This window comes from Tachyglossus aculeatus, chromosome 4 (genome assembly GCF_015852505.1).
Source record: "Tachyglossus aculeatus isolate mTacAcu1 chromosome 4, mTacAcu1.pri, whole genome shotgun sequence".
Classification (NCBI taxonomy): domain Eukaryota; kingdom Metazoa; phylum Chordata; class Mammalia; order Monotremata; family Tachyglossidae; genus Tachyglossus; species Tachyglossus aculeatus.
This window is the reverse complement of record NC_052069.1, coordinates 116,494,467-116,508,437: the sequence shown is the minus strand read 5'-3', so window position 1 is coordinate 116,508,437 and position 13,971 is coordinate 116,494,467. Positions and strand designations below refer to the sequence as shown.

At 50.6% G+C, this 13,971-nt stretch overlaps 1 protein-coding gene across 1 annotated transcript; it reads left to right on the top strand.

Moving 5' to 3' along the window:
* Nucleotides 1–4,630: 4,630 nt before the first annotated feature.
* LOC119926862 (phytanoyl-CoA dioxygenase domain-containing protein 1-like) lies at nt 4,631–13,479 on the top strand. Its single transcript, XM_038745293.1, has 11 exons — nt 4,631–4,719; nt 5,132–5,290; nt 9,528–9,603; nt 10,644–10,691; nt 10,929–10,984; nt 11,443–11,505; nt 11,599–11,620; nt 11,952–12,080; nt 12,241–12,357; nt 12,519–12,645; nt 13,145–13,479. Exons 1-11 carry the CDS (start codon nt 4,687–4,689, stop codon nt 13,188–13,190), a joined length of 876 nt encoding a protein of 291 aa, XP_038601221.1. The 5' UTR covers nt 4,631–4,686; the 3' UTR covers nt 13,191–13,479.
* The last annotated feature ends 492 nt before the right edge of the window (nt 13,480–13,971 follow it).

Sequence of the window (13,971 nt, the reverse complement as noted above, 5' to 3'; positions counted from 1 at the left end):
ACAAGGTGATCAGGTTGTCCCACGTGGGGCTCACAGTCTTAATCCCCTTTTTACAGATGAGGGAACTGAGGCTCAGAGAAGTTAAGTGACTTGCCCAAAGTCACACAGCAGACGTGTGGCGGAGCTGGAATTCGAACCCATGCCCTCTGGCTCCAAAGCCCGTGCTCTTTCCACTGAGCCACGCTGCTTCTCTAGCCACGCTGCTTCTCTTAAGATAAACTTATATCTAAGTGCTTAGAGCGGTGCTTGACACGGAAAGCTCTTAGCAAGTACCACAAAATAATTATTGAATGCTTAGTGGGTGCAGAACATGGAACTAAGGGCTTGGGAAAGTACACTAAAATAGAATTGGTAGGCACGATCCCTGCCCACGAGGAATTTCAGTCTACATTCAGGATGAGAGCACCGCTTCCTCCATTCTCTGGACCTGTTCCTGAAGAGCTGGTGTCCTTCTCCTCCGTTCCTTTTAGCTTGAGGAGCTGCTGGTAGTGGTTCGGGCCAAACCCCGGTGATTTCCTTCTCTTAATCCCCCAAGGCATCATCTCTACCGGACGGGGCTTCCTAAACCTGCTCCGGCCAGGAATTGTCCCGAAGAGGAACCAGGGTGAGCCGCGAGTCTCTGGCTGCGTTTTCCAGCTAGAGCACCCCCAGATTACCCAGGAAAATCTCTTGAAAGGTCCAAGAATCATTTGCATCATCATCATCATCATCATCAATCGTATTTATTGAGTGCTTACTATGTGCAGAGCACTGTACTAAGCGCTTGGGAAGTACAAATTGGCAACATATAGAGACAGTCCCTACCCAACAGTGGGCTCACAGTCTAAAAGGGGGAGACAGAGAACAAAACCAAGCATACTAACAAAATAAAATAAATGACTAGATACGTACAAATAAAATAAATAAATAAATAGAGTAATAAATATGTACAAACATATATACATATATATATATGCGTCACCACGTGGCTTCCTCCACAGTGGAAGCTGTTGAGAGTTCCTAGCAACGAGGCCCCGACTCAGTTCCTGAATTAGCATCGGTTCACCTCCAACCCCGCTGTCTGATGTCTTCCCATTTGGTGATTTGGAGCCCTCTAAATCAAGGGGTGACTCTCCCTCTACCCAGCTAGCTCTTGTCATCTAACCGACTAGCTCCAGGGATAATAATAATAATAATAATAATGGCATTTATTGAGTGCTTACTATGTGCAAAGCACAGTTCTAAGCGCTGGGGAGGTTACAAGGTGATCAGGTTGCCCCACGGGGGGCTCACGGTCTTAATCCCCATTTTACAGATGAGATCACTGAGGTACAGAGAAGCGAAGTGACTTGCCCGAGGTCACCCAGCTAAGTGACGGAGCAGGGATTTGAACCCATGACCTCTGCCTCCAAAGCCCGGGCTCTTTCCACTGAGCCACGCTGCTTCTCAGGGATGAGTAGAGTGGCTTAAAAGTCCAATTTAGTAGGAGGAGGAGTATTTTTGAAGTGCTTGCTGTGTACTGGACTACGCCCTGGGGAAGAATGGACTGGTATCGTGGAGAAAGCCACGTGGAGACTGGTAGGAATTATTCACGGTCTCTGGCCTTCAAATATATCTAAGTATATTTTATTGTCTGTCTCCCCCTTCTAGACTGTGAGCCCGCTGTTGGGTAGGGACCGTCTCTATATGTTGCCAACTTATACTTCCCAAGCGCTTAGTACAGTGCTCTGCACACAGTAAGCACTCAATAAATACGATTGAATGAATGAATGAATAAATAAGGCAATCTAAGTATGTAAGGCAAGGAGAAGGGACTGGAGAAGCAGTTTAGCCTAGTGGAAAGAACATGAGGTTGGGAGTCAGAGGACCTGGATTCTAATTCTAGCTCCGCCATACGCCGGCTGTGCCTCAGTTACCTCATCTGTAAAATGGGGATGAAATACCCCTACTGAGACCTCACCTCCTCCAGGAGGCCTTCCCAGACTGAGCCCCTTCCTTCCTCTCCGTCCCCCCATCTTACCTCCTTCCCTTTCCCACAGCACCTGTATATATGTATATATGTTTGTACAGATTTATTACTCTATTTTATTTTGTTAGTATGTTTGGTTTTGTTCTCTGGCTTTAGACTGTGAGCCCACTGTTGGGTAGGGACTGTCTCTATATGTTGCCAACTTGGACTTCCCAAGCGCTTAGTACAGTGCTCTGCACACAGTCAGCGCTCAATAAATATGATTGATTGATTGATTAACCGTCTCCCCTTTCTAGACTGTGAGCCCATTGTTGGGTAGGGACCGTCTTTATATGTTGCCGACTTGTACTTCCCAAGCGCTTAGTACAGTGCTCTGCACGCAGTAAGCGCTCAATAAATACAATTGGATGAATGAGTGAATGAATGAATGAATGAATGAAATACCTGTTCTTCCTCTTAGACTGTGAGTCCTATGTGGGATGGGAACTGTGTCCTATCTGTTTATATCAGTGTTTCGCACCTGATGAGTGAAGAAATACCACCCTATTATTACTCTGTAAGGAGAAATGAAACAAATACTAAGAACAACATAAAAGACAAGGGCAAATACCCAAAATAGTAACAGAAATCAGTAAGGTACTGGGGCTAGAGGAGCAGAATTTCAGGTTGCAGCCCTGGTGTCCAGTACGGAAACCGTCGCCATCTGCTCGAGGTTTTGTGGTTGCTTTTGTCTTTCCCACCTGGGTGGTGCGAGACAGATCAAGGTGGAAGCCCCAGGGAGGTGCGGGGGGGAAGTGGAGTGGGTCCCCAGGGAGATTGTGGGATTAACCAGTTTTGGGAGAGACTGTGAGGTTGTCCTGTAGGGAGTGGGAAGACTGTAGGGTTGTCCTATGGTGAAGGAAGGGAGACTGGGGTTGTCTGAGGAGGGGCAATTGCGGGGGCATAGGGTATGGGGGAGACCGTGGGGTTGTCTGATGAGGGGAGAAACCGAGATAATAATGATGGCATTTATTAATCAATCAATCAATCGTATTTATTGAGCACTTACTGTGTGCAAAGCACTGTACTAAGCGCTTGGGAAGTACAAGTTGGCAACATATAGAGACAGTCCCTACCCAACAGTGGGCTCACAGTCTAAAAGGGGGAGACAGAGAACAAAACCAAACATACTAACAAAATAAAATAAATAGAATAGATATGTACAAGTAAAATAAATAAATAGAGTAATAAATATGTACAAACATATATACATATATACAGGTGCTGTGAGGAAGGGAAGGAGGTAAGATGGGGGGGATGGAGAGGGGGATGAGGGGGAGAGGAAGGAAGGGGCTCAGTGTGGGAAGGCCTCCTGGAGGAGGTGAGCTCTCAGTAGGGCCTTGAAGGGAGGAAGAGAGCTAGCTTGGCGGATGGGCAGAGGGAGGGCATTCCAGGCCCGGGGGATGACGTGGGCCGGGGGTCGATGGTGGGACAGGCGAGAACGAGGTTTGGTGAGGAGATTAGTGGCAGAGGAGCGGAGGGTGCGGGCTGGGCTGGAGGAGGAGAGAAGGGAGGTGAGGTAGGAGGGACGTGAGGGGATGGACAGCATTGAAGCCCAGGGTGAGGAGTTTAAGCGCTTACTATGTGCAAAACACTGTTCTAAGCGCTTGGGGGGGATACAAGGTGATCAGGTTGTCCCACGTTGGGCTCACAGTCTTAATCCCCATTTTCCAGATGAGGGAACTGAGGCCCAGTGAAGTGACTTGCCCAAAGTCACACAGAGCTGGAATTTGAACCCATGACCTCTGACTCCAAAGCCCGGGCTCTTTCCACTGAGCCACGCTGATGTCCTGTGGAGACTGTGGAGTTGTGTGGTGTAGGAGGGAGATTGCCCCTTTGGTTGTGGTCGGGGGGGTGTGGGGAGACCTTGGGGTTGTTCTGGGGTGGGGTGGGAGGGCGGGGAGACTACAGTGGATTGTTGGGTGAGGGGCTGGCTTTTGGAGTGCCGAGAGAGAAGTACAGGGATAGAGAGCGTAGGAAGGAACTGGCAGGGGCCTGAGCAGCCCCCACGCTGTTGGAAATCAATCAATCAATCGTATTTATTGAGCGCTTACTGTGTGCAGAGCACTGTACTAAGCGCTTGGGAAGTACAAGTTGGCAACAGATGGGAATGGAGGCCAAGGCCTGGGCCTGTCACCTGGGAGGCCCCTGTGGAGGCTTGGAGGCTGCCAACATTATTGTGGTCAAGAGGAAGGGGCCAGGGGCCTGGGCTTGGGGCCCGAACCCCGTGAGGTGGGAGTCGGGGGCTGGCCCGGGAAAATTGGCATCTCGAGCGGATTAATCCTGAGGAGGAGGAGGAGGTGGCTAATCTGCACCCATTACCACAGAGGGCAGCAACATGGGCACCCGTCCTCAAGGTAGGTTGGAAAAGGGTGTGGGGAGGGGGCGACTGCCACCCCAATCCCTCCTCTGTTCCCGTTGTTCCCATCCCTGCCAGGGAAGGGGAAGTGGGGGAGGAAAGGGAGCGGCTGTGGAGTCGGACAGGGTCAAGGGAGGGAGGAAATGGCCAAGGGAGGGGGATGCCGGGAAAGGGCGGCCGGGGGAGGGAGCAGAGGGGTAAACGGGATGGGGAGGAGGAGGAAGAGGAGGCCCTCGCAGGGAAGGGTGGCCCAGACCCGTCCTGCTCCACAGAGCGGTCAGCTGCGCTCGGTGTCCCAGCAGGCCTCATCCGCGGACCAGGCCTCGCGTCGGCGCAAGCCATGGCGGGACTGAGCCCGGAGCAGGTCCGCAAGGTGAGGCGGGGCCACCGGGAGCCTGGGTCCGCTGGCCGGAGCCCTCCTGGAGCCACCCGTGGGCTTCACCCCCTCAGTTTTGTTGTCCGTCTCCCCCCTTCTAGACTGTGAGCCCGCTGTTGGGTCGGGACCGTCTCTATATGTTGCCAACTTGGACTTCCCAAGCGCTTAGTCCAGTGCTCTGCACGCAGTAAGCGCTCAATAAATATGATTGAATGAATGAATGAGTCCCCCGGGAGCCAAGGAGCCCCTGCCCGCAGCCCCGGACCGCCAACCTGCTCCCACACCCACCCGCAGGCCCCAAAATGGAGGGAAAAAAGGCCCAGGGGAAGGGCCGAAAATTGTCAGGGGGCAAGATGCCCTGGGCCGGGGGTGTCGGGACACCGGCTGACGCCTCGGCCTCTTCTCCCAGTTCCAGGAAGATGGCTTCCTCGTCCTGGAGGGGGTCTTTTCTCCAGAGGAATGTGACGGGCTCAGGGCAAGGATCGCGGAGATCGTGGCAGGGATGGAAGTCCCACCCCACTGCCGGACGGAATTCACCACCGACAGGGAGGAGCAGTTCCGGGCACAGGTAGCGGGACGATCCCGGCCGGGCGAGGGAAAGGCAGCCCTGGACACCGACACTCGGCCACCCAAGCTCAGGGGGTCTCCTGCTGTCCCCTCTCTCTGAGGATCCCAAAGCGCCCGGGAAGGAGATTCGATCTCCTGCAGTGTCCCGCTGACCTCTCTGAATTCTTCTCCCCATTTTCCAGGCGGGGAAGACTGAGGCACATCTAGGGAGGAAAGGGCTTAACAGATCTGGGCCTGGGTTTGCCGGAAATTAGAGAAGCAGCGTGGCTCAGTGGAAAGAGCCCTACCTCTCCTACTAAGCGCTAGAGGATTGACTGCGAGCCCCCCGTGGCACAACCTGATCACCTTGTAACCTCCCCAGCGCTTAGAACAGTGCTTTGCACATAGTAAGCGCTTAATAAATGCCATTATTACTATTATTATTATTACTGAGAGCTCACCTCCTCCAGGAGGCCTTCCCAGACTGAGCCCCCTCCTTCTTCTCCCCCTCCTCCCCCTCTCCATCCCCCCGCCCTACCTCCTTCCCCTCCCCACAGCACCTGTATATATGTTTGTACAGATTTATTACTCTATTTATTTTACTTGTACATATTTATTCTATTTATTTTATTTTGTTAATATGTTTTGTTTTGTTGTCTGTCTCCCCCGTCTAGACTGTGAGCCTGCTGTTGGGTAGGGACCGTCTCTTTATGTTGCCAACTTGGACTTCCCAAGCACTTAGTACAGTGCTCTGCACACAGTAAGCGCTCAATAAATACGATTGAATGAATGAATGAATGAATGTTGGGTAGAGACCGTCTCCATATATTGCCAACTTGGACTTCCCAAGTGCTTAGTACAGTGCTCTGCACACAGTAAGCGCTCAATAAATACGATTGAATGAATGAATGAAAGAAAGAGCGCAGGCTTGGGGGTCAGTAGTCGGGTTCTAACCCCGGCTCTGCCACTTACCAGCTGTGTGCCTTTGGGCAAGTCACTTCACTTCTGTGTGCCTCAGTGACCTCATCTGTAAAATGGGGATGAAGACTGTGAGCCCCACGTGGGACAACCTGGTCACCTTGCAACCTCCCCAGCGCTTAGAACAGTGCTTTGCACATGGGTTCAAATCCCAGCTCTGCCAATTGTCAGCTGTGTGACTTTGGGCAAGTCACTTAACTTCTCTGTGCCTCAGTTCCCTCATCTGTAAAAGGGGGATGAAGACTGTGAGCCCCCTGTGGGACAACCTGATCACGTTGTAACCTCCCCAGCGCTTAGAACAGTGCTTTGCACATAGTAAGTGCTTGATAAATGCCACAAAAAATAAATAAAATAAATAGTAAGCGCTTAATAAATGCCATAATTATTATTATTATAGTTATTATTATAGTAAGTGCTTAACAAATACCAAAATTATTATTATTATTATTATTATTATGTGCCCACTAATCCTATTGGATCGTGCTCTCCCAAGCGCTCAGTACAGTGCTCTGTGAGCCCACTGTTGGGTAGGGACTGTCTCTATGTGTTGCCAATTTGTACTTCCCAAGCGCTTAGTACAGTGCTCTGCACATAGTAAGCGCTCAATAAATACGATTGATTGATTGATTGATTGAGTATAGTGAGCATTAAGTAAATACCACTGATGGATTGCTTGATTGATTGCCTTTGGCGTGGAAACCCAGAGTGTGAGCCCACTGTTGGGTAGGGACCGTCCCTAGATGTTGCCAACTTGGACTTCCCAAGCGCTTAGTACAGTGCTCTGCACACAGTAAGCGCTCAATAAATACGACTGAATGAATGAATGAATGAATGAATGAATGAATGAATGAATGGGCCGCAGGGATTTGGCGCAATTCTGTCTCCGGGGCGAAAGGGGCTGAAGTGTCGCCATCTGGTGGCGAGAGGTGGAATTCGCGGAGATTACGGTCTGCGGGATGGGGGGGGCGGCTGGAGGGCTTGTAATAATAATAATAATAATAATAATAATAATAATAATAATAATAATGAGGCATTATTTTATTTTGTTAATATGTTTGTTATTTTGTTGTCTGTCTCCCCCTTCTAGACTGTGAGCCCGCTGTTGAGTAGGGACCGTCTCTCAATATTGCCAACTTGGCCTTCCCAAGCGCTTAGTCCAGTGCTCTGCACACAGTCAGCGCTCAATAAATACGATGGAATGAATGACTGAATGTTGGCAACTTGGACTTCCCAAGCGCTTAGTCCCGTGCTCTACACACAGTAAGTGCTCAATAAATACGATTGAATTGAATTGAATTTATTAAGCGCTTACTATGTGCAAAGCACTGTTCTAAGCGCTGGGGAGGTTACAATCAATCAATCAATCGTATTTATTGAGCGCTTACTGTGTGCAGAGCACTGTACCAAGCGCTTGCACTGTACTAAGCGCTTACAAGGTGACCAGGTTGCCCCACGGCGGGCTCACAGTCTTCATCCCCATTTTACAGGTGAGCTAACTGAGGCACAGAGAAGTTATGTCAGCTGTGTGACTTTGGGCAAGTCACTTAACTTCTCTGTGCCTCAGTTCCCTCATCTGTAAAATGGGGATTAAGACTGTGAGCCCCATGTGGGACAAACTGATCACCTTGTATCTCCCCAGCGCTTAGAACAGTGCTTTGCACATAGTAAGCGCTTAACAAATACCATTATTATTATTATTTATTATTATTAAGTGACTTGCCCAAAGTCGCTTCAATTTGATGGGATTTGAACCCATGATCTCTGACTCCAAAGCCCGTGGTCTTTCCACTGAGCCACGCTGCTTCTTGTAGGAGGGGCTTGATGTCGGTTTGGGGACAAATAGTATTTGTTGAGCACCTGCTAGGCACAGTGCGCTGTAGTAAGCATTTGGGAAGTGCAAAACAAAGTCATGGATGTCATGCCTGCAAGGAGCTTAATAACACTCCATTACAGGAGACAGATATAACAAGATTTACTAATGGAGCCATCAAGAGAAATCACTGAATGTACAGTTAAATGTACATATAGAACTACTGAGGCTTCTATAAATATGATTGAATGAATGAATGATTGCATGCTGAGGATGGTTCTAACTAAGTTTATAATTGCTAGACATGACTGATTGTTTATGTGGCAGAATACTGGGAATTAATCAGGGAAGACTTTGGAAGAGATGGGATTTTAGGATAGCTTTGAACCAATCAATCATCATCATCACATATATATATACATATACCTGTATATATGTATATATGTTTGTACATATTTATTACTCTATTTATTGTACTTGTACATATCTATTCTATTTATTTTATTTTGTTAGTATGTTTGGTTTTGTTCTCTGTCTCCCCCTTTTAGACTGTGAGCCCACTGTTGGGTAGGGACTGTCTCTATATGTTGCCAACTTGGACTTCCCAAGCACTTAGTCCAGTGCTCTGCACACAGTAAGCGCTCAATAAATATGATTGATTGATTGATTGATCATCAGTGGTATTTATTAAGCACTTACTGTGTGCAGAGCACTATGCTAGGCACTTGGGATTGTACAAGTGAATGTGGGCTGTCGGATGTGTCTCTATCTTGCCGGCTTGTACTTCCCAAGCGCTTAGTCCAGTGCTCTGCACACAGTAAGCGCTCAATAAATGCGATTGATTGATCATCAATGGTATTTATTAAGCGCTTACTGTGTGCAGAGCACTATCCTAGGCACTTGGGATTGTACAAGTGAATGTGGGTTGTCGGATGTGTCTCTATGTTGCCGACTTGTACTTCCCAAGCGCTTAGTCCAGTGCTCTGCCCACAGTAAGCGCTCAATAAATACGATTGAATGACTGTGGGGAGGGAGTTCCAAGCCGGGGGAACAATGTGAGCAAGGGGACAGAGCTGGGAGAATGAGGTTCAGCTAGTAGGTCTGACAAACCCGGGGGAATCAATCAATCAATCAAGAGAAGAAGGGAATCAATCAAGGGAAGAAAGCAGATTAGATAATGGGGCAAATTGATAGGCTTGAAGCCTATGGTGAGGAGTTTTTGTTTGATGCCGAGAGGCAAGGAAGCCCTCGGAGGAGAGAGAGATGTGGGCAAATAAGAGTGGACGAGGACCATTCAATCACCATCCTGGACTGCCATTTCGGCCACGTCTTAGAAGATGCCTGGCGTCCGGCCTCCCTGCTCTGGTGCAGAAATTATCCTCCCCAGGACAAAGCCCTAGGGAAGCTCTCAGGTTTATTTGAGAGTGGTATTTGCAACAGTTATGCCTTCTGTCCCTTCCCTCCCCCTCAGGGAAATTCAGAGTATTTCCTGACCAGTGGCGACAAAATCAGATTCTTCTTTGAGAAGGACGTGTTTGACGAGGAAGGTACGGGATCTGCATTTTTTCCGGGAACTGGGGCAAGGTGGGAGTTTGGCTGCCCAGGGGCCAGTGAAACGGGAAATAGAAGGAATTAAGCCCCTGGGGAACTTTCAATCAATCAATTGTATTTATTGAGCATTTACTGTATGCAGAGCACCGCAATAATAATGCAGAGCAAAGCAATAATAATGCAGAGCAAAGCAATAATAATGCTAATGATAGTAATGAGAAATGTGGTACTAGTTATGCACTTAATAATAATAATAATTTTGGTATTTGTTAAGCACTTCCTATGTGCCAAGCACTGTTCTAAGCACTGGGGTAGATAACAAGGTCATCAGGTTGGGCACAGCCTAGGTCCCACATGGGGCTCACAGTTGTCATTCTCATTTTCCAGATGAGACAACTGAGGCCCAGAGAAGTGAAGTGACTTGCCCAAAGTCACACAGCTGACAAGTGGAGGAGCGGGATTAGAACCCACGACCTCTGACTCCCAAGCCCGCGCCCTTTCCACTGAGCCACGCTGCTTCTCTGCATGTACTGTTTTAAGTGCTGATGTAGTTGTGAGTTAATTAGGCTGGACACAGTCCCCATCCCACACGGGGCTCAGCTTTTCATCCCTGTTTTACAGATGAGGTAATTGGGGCACAGAGAAGTGGAATGACTCGCCTAAGGTCACACAGCAGACAACGGAGGAGCCGGGATTAAAACCCAGGTCCTCTGACTCTCTGTCCTGAGCTCTTTACACTAGGCCGGGCTGCTTTAATAGTCCAGTGCTCTGCACACAGGAAGCGCTCAATAAATACGATTGAATGAATGAATAAACACCGAAAAATCCCTGAGTGCTGAGGAGAGAGATAGCAGGAAGCGAGGGATGTCAGTTCTGTTCTGGACCTTCCCTGTCTTCCCCTCTGTTTCCCAGACCCCCAAGTACTAAAGGTATTTGCTTCGTGCTTACGTGCCAAGCACTGTAGTAAGCACTGGGGTTTGTGAGTACGAGGATCTTTCTTCCTTTCCTGGAACTGACTCTCTGCCTTGTTTCTTAGGCAACTTTAAGGTCCCCGAGGACAAGTCCATCAACAAGATCGGTCATGGTGAGCGGCCGGGGAGGAGGGGGGGATCTGGGTGGGGAGAGCTAAAAGCCCCTGCTCCTGCCCCAGCTGCTCTGCTCCTTGCTTTCTGCTTGGCGGCTACTACTCTCCCACTCCACCTTGAGCAAGGAAGGGCCCTGGGAAAGGGGGGCTCCTGAGTTCATTTTCCAGCCTAGCTGTTGACCACTCCCTGGAGAGCAGTCGCCGTGATCACTCAGACCCTCGCCTTTATTCCCTCAGCTCTGCATGCCTATGACCCCATCTTCAAGAAGATCACTCACTCCCCACAAGTCCAGGTGAGCCAGATAGGGCCTGAGCTAGGCTCCTCTCAGCTTCTGTTCCAGCCCAGAGACTGCGGGGCAGAACAAGAGAGGGGTTGGGGGGATGGAAGATCAATCAATCAATCAATCAATCGTATTTATTGAGTGCTTACTGTGTGCAGAGCACTGGGAAGTACAAGTTGGCAACATATAGAGACCGTCCCTACCCAACAGTGGGCTCACAGTCTAGAAGGGGGAGACAGAGAACAGAACAAAACATATTAACAAAATAAAATAAATAGACATGTACACACCTCCCCCTGAGTCCGGCCCTAACAGGAGTCCCATTCACCTGGTCCAACAGGCTTGGGCTGGGGCTGAGGGCATGCCCACAGACTGGTACATTGTGGGCAAGGCTTAGGAAAATTCTACCTCGGCGTATCCATAGAGAGTTTAGTCTTATTCCCCTCTCTGAGAGCTGGGTTGTTCCTTAGGAGATAAGCAGGAGCCTGGGGTACAAGGAACCTGTGGTGGTCCAGAGCATGTACATTTTCAAGGTAAGCACCCGGCTCCTCACTCGGCTTCTCCTCTCCCTGCCACCACGGTCCCCCCAGACACCCACTTCACTCGGCCTCTCCCTTCTCTTTCAGCAACCGCACATTGGCGGTGAAGGTGAGACCTGTGTAGGAGCTGGAGGCGGTAGGCCTCGCTGCCTGGGCGTCTGCCCTGGTGCTGTCAGGGAGAGCCGGGAGCCAGGTTTTGGCTCCAGCCTGTCTGAGTGACCTTGAAAAGCAGGAGGTGACGGGCCTAAGGGCCGGATGCTTTCCCGGGGATCTTGAAAGTTTCTGGGGAAGGAGACGGATGGATGGGGCGGTGAGACAGATGGGGCTGGGGGAGCTGCTGGCTCCAAGAGCAGACCAGGTGGGGCAGGGGTTAGCTGTATGATAGGTGCCCCCTTGGGCAAGGGGAGCTGACCACTCACCTGGAGACCAATGGGCTGCAGTGCTCGCACACCAGGATACCACCTTCCTCTACACGGAGCCACTGGGCCACCTGCTTGGGTTCTGGATCGCAGTGGAGGATGCCACCCCGGAGAACGGCTGCCTCTTCTTCATCCCGGGATCTCACAAGGGTAAGGATGCCCAGGGGCTTCCTCTGTCCTCCTGGGGGCTGGGCAGGTGCTTCTGACGAGGGTCCCAGGAGCCTGACTCCCGGCTCCTAGACCTTGCTGCCTCCTGGCAGAGGGGTTTCCCTGTGCTGGGAAGCCCGCAGACTCTCCATGGGCATTGCAGGTGGCATCTCCCGGAGGTTGGTGCGGGCTCCTCCAGGCTCCGTGCCGGCCACCCACTTCATCGGCTCTGAGCCAGTTTATGACGACAGCAGGTTCATCGCCACCCCGATCCGGACAGGTACGCAGTCGCTTCCTGCCGGACCGCAGGTCCAGAGAGAGTCTTGAGCCCCCACTGCAGAGGCACAGCTGCCCACAGGACCTGGGTCGCGTGGAGGGGGAGGGTTGTGTAGAAGGGATAAGGGGCAGAGCGAGAGGTGGCTACCTTCTCCTCTTTGCCAGGCGGCCTCATCCTGATCCATGGAGAAGTTGTGCACAAGAGTGAGCTCAACAGCTCCTCGCGCTCTCGCCACGCGTACACTTTCCACCTCATGGATTCAAGGAGCACCAGCTGGAGCCAGGACAATTGGTAGGTCCCGGGACACAAAGCTGGGGCCACCTCCTTTCCCAGGGTTGCCCCGTGCCCACCCACCCTCCTCACCTTGATCTGAGTCGGGAGCGGTTCGGTGGCTCCAACACCTTCCCAGACTTAGCCCCTTCCTTCCTCTCCCCCTCGTCCCCCTCTCCATCCCCCCCATCTTACCTCCTTCCCTTCCCCACAGCACCTGTATATATGTATATATGTTTGTACATATTTATTACTCTATTTATTTTACTTGTATATATCTATTCTATTTATTTTATTTTGTTAGTATGTTTGGTTTTGTTCTCCGTCTCCCCCTTTTAGACTGTGAGCCCACTGTTGGGTAGGGACTGTCTCTATATGTTGCCAACTTGTACTTCCCAAGCACTTAGTACAGTGCTCTGCACACAATAAGCGCTCAATAAATATGATTGATTGATTGATTGAGTGGCAGGGGCAGAGGCCCCAGGTCCTCCATGTTCTGTTCCCTCTTCCTTCTGCCCAGGCTGCAGCCCACCCCTGAGTTGCCGTTCCCAGCGCTCTACGGCTAAGGCTCGGCGGCCGGTCACGCTCCTCTTCCACCCACCTTCTACGAGAAGAGAGAGGGCTGGGCTGTGGGGCTTTCTGCTCCACCTGCTTTCTCTCCAACATGCCTCCTCATACCCTCCCTCTTCTATCTTCCCCCTCCCCCTTCTATATCTCCCCTCCCCATTGTCCCCTTGCTCCACTGGAGTTGGAACCCACCAAGCTATGGCTTGGGCTGAGCCAGCGCGAAGCCTGAGGTTCTCCTATCACCTCTGACTATTAATAAAGCATGGCCACACTCGCTCTGACCTGTTTCCTCTGCTGAAGGGGAACCCGGGGACTCCGCTGTGACCTCTCTCCTAAGCGCTATGGCAGCTGTGACTTCCCCCTTGGAAGCAGGAGCCCAGAACCTCCCAAGCAGGTGTCTGAACCGACGCCCTCAGACCCAGCATCCGCACTGATGCCGGCAGGGGCCCGAGCCTTGTCCGCATTACAGCTCGCCCTCGCCTTGCTCCCTTCCCATCTGAGGGCCAGGCCGGGCAATGTCAAGGAAAGGGATGGTCTCATTATCATCACTGGCATTTATTGAGTACGACTGCGCAGATCACTGAGTGCTTGGGAGAGTACAATTCAACAGTATTGTCAGGCACAGTCCCTTACAGTCTATGAAAGATTATTAAAGTTTAAAGGAACATTTTGAAAAAAAGACTGGTGGAGACGGTGGTGTGTGCTCAGGAGCAATAAAAGGTGGTTATTGAAGTAGATGGAACAAAATCAGTCCTAGGAAGAAAGGCCAGAGGAATTAAT

What these genes read in the sequence shown, in the direction of transcription:
- LOC119926862 (XM_038745293.1), top strand. Translation starts at nt 4,687, where the DNA reads ATGGCGGGACTGAGCCCGGAGCAGGTCCGCAAG. An exon ending in AGGAGCAGTTCCGGGCACAG is followed by an intron (nt 5,291 to 9,527) that starts GTAGCGGGACGA and finishes CCTCCCCCTCAG; the next exon opens with GGAAATTCAGAGTATTTCCT. An exon ending in AGAGCATGTACATTTTCAAG is followed by an intron (nt 11,506 to 11,598) that starts GTAAGCACCCGG and finishes CTTCTCTTTCAG; the next exon opens with CAACCGCACATTGGCGGTGA.